Here is a 6,000-nt window from a genome sequence, read left to right as displayed (position 1 = left end):
TTCAGATCAGGATGTATATTTGGATTTGGAGGAAAGGAAAGCTCTCATTTTCTTTTCACAAGTTTTGGAATTGTAAGGATGAAAATGTGGAATCACCAGCAGCCATCTTGCCCTTAAGAAGGGGGATACCTTTGAGATGGGGGAAAGCAGAGCTAAGAACTAAGAGAGACCATGGATTCTGCAGATATATTTTGAGTAGCTAGATCCTGCTATGCCTGAAGCTAACCATCTCTTCCAATTATGTAAGCCAATAAATTTCTTGTTTGATTAAGTGATTAGGGGTCAGGTTGTTAGAACCCAATATGTCTTCCGAAATCCAAGTTATTCATAGTATTTATGTCTGGAAGTAAATGTAGAGATGAAGTTCAACTCTTACCTTTTCATAACAGAAACCCAAGAACTGGAGAGAATGTGTTTCTAATATGAGCATACTCCTAAGTTGTAGCAGAGACCAGCCTAAAACCCAGGTCTTTGCTTTCCCAGTGCTATGGTTTTTCTGCCACGAAATGTTATATTAAATCAAAGTGTTTTGTCTTCTATGGATTTTTTCCCCCAACTGGAACATAAACACCTAGCAGGGCAGGGTAGGAGTGATGTCCTAGATTTTTTACATGCCCTGAGCCCAGCATGGTATCTTATGTGTGACAAACATACAGCTACTGGTTAACCAATCACTGGGTTAAGAAAGCTTTTTGGACTCTGAGTTGTTTTTTGTTTTTTGTTTTTTATGCTTGTAAGATGATGTGTTACTCTCAGGGTTTTTACTATTGGAAACATATAGGAGTATAGGTATATAGCTGTTGTTAGCAACTGTAATCATTTCCTGTAGATGTCAATCTTTTTGTCTTAGTCGAGGAACAACTTTTATTAAGTAGCCATGGTATGAAAGCACTGTGGGGACTTCTCAAGCAATAAGCCTGCCTCTGCCCTTGAAAGAGTTATTAACCTCCATCATCACATGGCCTTCTCCCCGTGAGCCAATGTCTTCTCATGCTGTTTTCCTCTTCTTAGAAGGACACCAGTTATAATAGGTTCTGGCCCATCTTAGTGATCTCAACTCAACTTGGTTATCAGCCAAGACTCTATTTCCAAATCAAGTTACAGGTACTGAGGATTAGGACCTCATGTCCTTGTCCTTTGGGGGATACAATTCAAGCCATAAAAGATGTATAAGTGACATTTTTCAGAAGTGTTAGAAACTTCACGTTGGTGGGTGGTATAGAAGGAAGAGACTCTTCAGCAAGATCAAGTTATGACTTGCTTTTGAGACTCATAAGGTTAGAAGGAAATTGGAACTCTGGCTGCCATCACCACTTTGAGAACCATAAAGTCCAAGAGATATAAATAAACAGGCCCAGCCTAGTAGAGAAAAATATGAGGCAACACCTGTAAAAATTTAGAATCACTAAATATTTAAGATGATAATAACAAACCCCCCTCCCCTCTCACTGTTCTGTGTCCTCCCTCCCCTAAAATGTCTGCTTCCTCTTCTTACCTCTCCTTTCCCCCCACCATGACAGCCTCCCAGAAATGACCTGGGGTCCCAGGAATTCCCCTTCCTTCCTCTTACTGCTATTGCTTGAAATTATTGTAGCCCCTTTCCTATGGATCCATCCAGCTGGGGAAGCAGAAAGGAGGGACAGTAGAAACAGCTCTGTTCCAGTCAGAGCCAAACTTGATCACACGCAAAGTGAAATTACCAAGAGGTACTTATAGGGGTGGTGATCCAGAAAAACAGAAAGGAATGTCAACTTCTCCCTTGGCTTCTAAGCTTTCTATCTCATCTCCCTGGAGCCATAAGTTATATCTTTTCTGTATGCATTTCCAGTGAACCTTGAACAGAACTTATCTCTACTTGGATCACTGCATATCGAATTGCCCTGATCCTCTTGAACCTTGAGCTTCAACAGCCTGGGGTAGGAAAGGAAGGAAGACATCCCTGATAAAGGCTTTTAGGGAGGGTTACTGACACAGAGGGTGGATTCAAACCAGCACAGATGTGGGGCAGGAGAACTTGGCCCTGAGCAGTCTGGGGCTGGGAGAAGGTGGTGGAGACCTATAGAGCCCAAATTTGATGTTAAAGGCCAAAATCATAGAGCGTGGCCGAAGCATTAATTGTTAATTTATGTCTTCTTGTTATCCCCCAAGCCCCATTCCACTGCAAATTCCTGGAGGAGAGTTTTGTCTTGTTGACTCCCCGCACCCATCCTCCCACCTGGCACACAATATATTCCGACCTCTTCAACTATCTTCCCTTTCCTCCAGTTAGCAAAGTTGTTTCCAATTTCTGAACCTCAGGACAAACTAAGAGCATTGGATTTGGAACACTTCATTTTTTGAAATGATGGGCTCTTTCTCATCCTTCAGTTCCTAGCTTCAATGTTATCTCCTTGAAGAGTTTTACCACTGCTTAAAGTAAATTACACACACACACACACACACACACACACACACACACACACTCGTCTCTATCATAGCACCCTGCTGGTTTTCTTCACAGGGTATATAGCAATTTGCATTGGTTTGTTTCTGGCATACTTGACTACATTCTAGGAAGAGGACATTTGAATCTATCTTATTCATTGTTGTAGTCCTAGCAATTAGCAAACCCAAGGCACTCAACAGGTAAAGGTTAAAGAACAAAAGAAGCAATATATGCAATCAGAATTTAATAAACCCATGAGAATTTTAGTACTCTGTTGCATGGGAATTAGTGCAAATAAAGATGGATTCTTGGACCAGATGTGGAAAGATGAATTATTTACTAACTATCTAGGATCTATGGAATAACCAAAACTAAAGCTGAAACCATTGCTTCCTTATTCTACATCAAATCAATTCCAAATGGATCAAAGAGATATGCCTTTAATATGCCATTGTGGGGCACCTGGGTTGCTCAGTCCATTCAACATCAACTCTTGTTCTCAGGGCTCTTGATCTCAGTTTTGTGAGTTTAAGCCTTGCACAGTGTTCCAGGCTGGGCATAGAGCCCACTTTAAAAATTAAAAAAAAAAAATTAAAAATATGAAAATAAAAAAGAAGCCATTAAAAAACCTGAAGAAAATGTACAAGAAGTCTTAATCATCTTAATACAGAGATGGGGTTTTTTGTTTGTTTGTTTTAAAGATTTTATTTATTTGACAGACAGAGATCACAAGTACGCAGAGAGAGGGAGGAAAGCAGGCTCCCTGATGATCAGAGAGCCCAATGTGGGGCTCGATCCTAGGACTCCGGGATCATGATCTGAGCGGAAGGCAGAGGCTTTAACCCACTGAGCTACCCAGGTGCCCCCAGAGATGTTTTTCTAAGCAAGCCAATATATCCATAAAAACTGACACTTTCTGTACTCACACATACTAGCTCAGAACACACTCAAACAGAAGCTAAAGACAAACAACAAATTGGGGGGGAGGGAATAATTGTTACATTTGACAAAGGCATAGATCTTATTATAAAGTGTTGTTACAAATAAACAATGAAGAGACTAATAACTCAAATTAAAAATAAAGGACATAAGCAGACCCCAGAAAGACTCATGCAAATGACCTTTAAGGGATGTGATATATAATTTTAAGAATAACAAAGGAAAGAAATGTAAATTAAACATTGAGATAACCATTTTTCATCTTTGAAATTGACAGAAATGAAAAACCCTCATAGTATTTAGCGTGGCCAGTATGTAGAAAAATGAGCCCTGTCTATTGTTGTAGGGGGATATACATTCCGCCTTTTGAAAGCCAGGCTCAGAAAAAAAATAAATAGGAAAAGAAATTCAGGCTCATGGGTTAGCTGGACTTGGACTAGTTCTGCATTTCGATGTCTGTGCAGAGAACACTGGGCAAGATCGATCAGATTTTTTTTTTTAAGATTTTATTCCTTTATTTGAGAGAGAGCGTGCATGTGCATGAGCAAGGGGAGAGACAGAGGGAGAGGGAGAAGCAGGCTCGCTGCTCAGCAGGGAGCCTGACCTGGGGCTCCATCTCAGGGTTCTGGGATTATGACCTGAGCAAAACCTAACTGACTGAACCACGCAGGTGCAGCTATCAGACTTTTAAATGCATATATTCTTTTTTAAAATTTTTTAAATTTAAATTCAATTAATAAACTTGTAATGTATTATTTGTTTCAGGGGTACAGGACTATGATTCATCAGTCTTACATGACACCCAGTGCTCTTTACAACACATACCATATACTCTTTGATCAGCAATTACATCCTGAGACTTTAATTTTGCAGATAAACATGCACATGCAGGCAAAGATGTATAAATGAAGATAGTCCCACAAAAGCCAAAAAAAAAAAAAACAAAACCCCAAAACAAAACCCTAAATGACCTTGAACCGTGGACTAATGATAGAAGGTTTGGCTCATACTCATAGCAGACTACTATGTGGCCACTGGAAAAGCAATGTGCCAGTGTCATATATCTCTTTAGTATATGAAGCATAAAAGCTTAGGATGTATTGCACAAACCCATTTGTTGATAATAAAACAAAACAAAACAAACAAAAAGTCCAGGCCAGAGAAAGAAGAGAAGGAGGGAGGGAAGGGAGAGAAAGAGACAAACAGAGCCAGAGAAAGAGAGACAGGCCGACATGGCTCTCTATGCAAACCATCAAAAACCTCTGAGAGCGAGCGGGGCGCCTGGGTGACTCAGTTGGTTAAGCAACTACCTTCAACTCAGGTCATGACCATGGAGTCCTGGGCTTGAGTCCTGCATCAGGCTCCCAACTCCACGGGGAGTCTGCTTCTCCTTCTGACCTTCTCTGCTCTCATGCTCTCTCTCACTCTCTCTCTCCCTCAAATAAATAAATAAAATCTTAAAACAACAACACTGGGAGAGGGGCCGGAGAGGTCAGTAGGCTTACTTTTCACAGTACCCTTTTTCACTATTAGCAAAAAACTACCAACTACACATATTACTTTTTCAATTAAAAATTAGCTAGATTATAGGGGCACCTGGGTGGCTCAGTGGGTTAAAGCCTCTGCCTTCAGCTCAGGTCATGATCCCAGGGTCCTGGGATCAAACCCCTGCCCCGCATCAGGCTCTTTGCTCAGCAGGGAGCCTGCTTCCTCCTCTCTCTCTGCCTGTCTCTCTGCCTACTTGTGATCTCTCTCTCTGTTAAATAAATAAAATCTTTAAAAAAAAAATTAGCCAGATTATAAATATGGTGTTGGCATCACTCAAAGTCATCCTCAGAAGGATTCTGTGTAATAGTTAACAGCAATGTTAGTAAAACATCATTTTCAGTCTTGTTTAGGGAATGCCTTTATTACTACAAGGTATAAAATTTTAAATAAATACCTAAAATTAAAATATAGTGACTCAGGAATCCAGAAGTGAGACAGGTTTAGTTCAGAATAAACTATTCACTTTAAAAAGTCTATCCTTGATGTATTAACAAATACTTTATTTTGAAAAGACAGCCTAGAAAGTCAGCTTAGGAAGGTTAAGCTCATTTTTAGCTACTCGCCACTCCCTACCCATCCCCAACGACGTATTCAAATTCCGTGCCAAAAGTTACTCATTAAACTCAAGAGCTATTACTGAAACTATTATAAACTTGGCCTGTATGAGAGCCCATCTCTTAATGAAATACAGAACAACTGTGTTAGAAAAACGAAAATGGGCAATCGTCATGTAAGTATTTATTGCCTTTGGAAGTCAAAAAAGTTTTCGTTGTAGTTAGCATGTGGAGAAGTTTAAACTGAGAAATCATGATTGATACTTCTATACTTGATCATTGTGATTAATCCTTATTGTGTGATGGTTTTCACAACAGCATACCATGCTTTTAAAATGCACTTACAATATACTTTCTCTCCGTTAGTCAAAAATCTTTTAGAAGGGGCTAAAGAGAAGTATTTAAAATGAGACAGTAAACAGGACCCGGCGCAGAGCAAATGGTTAATATGGATTTGTGGGCCATATGACTAAAGCTGTTAGTTGTGGCAAAGTCACACAAAATCTCGTAGCTATGCCCACCTAAGTTTTGTGG

General features: G+C 39.9%; 1 protein-coding gene across 2 annotated transcripts in view; it reads left to right on the top strand.

Moving 5' to 3' along the window:
- The first annotated feature begins 5,548 nt into the window (after nt 1-5,548).
- ANXA13 (annexin A13) overlaps nt 5,549-6,000 on the top strand; it is a 60,110-nt gene continuing 59,658 nt past the window's right edge. Inside the window, exon 1 of one of the 2 annotated variants that reach the window (XM_059395119.1) lies at nt 5,549-5,642. In XM_059395119.1, the coding sequence (XP_059251102.1) occupies nt 5,628-5,642 (15 nt within the window). In that variant the 5' untranslated portion in view covers nt 5,549-5,627. The remainder of the gene's footprint in view (nt 5,643-6,000) is intronic. The other variant, XM_059395118.1, reaches the window with a different exon arrangement.

This window comes from Mustela nigripes, chromosome 3 (assembly GCF_022355385.1).
Source record: "Mustela nigripes isolate SB6536 chromosome 3, MUSNIG.SB6536, whole genome shotgun sequence".
In the NCBI taxonomy this organism is placed as follows: Eukaryota; Metazoa; Chordata; class Mammalia; order Carnivora; family Mustelidae; genus Mustela; species Mustela nigripes.
Note: the sequence above shows the minus strand (reverse complement) of the source record. Positions and strands in the feature narration are given on the sequence as shown.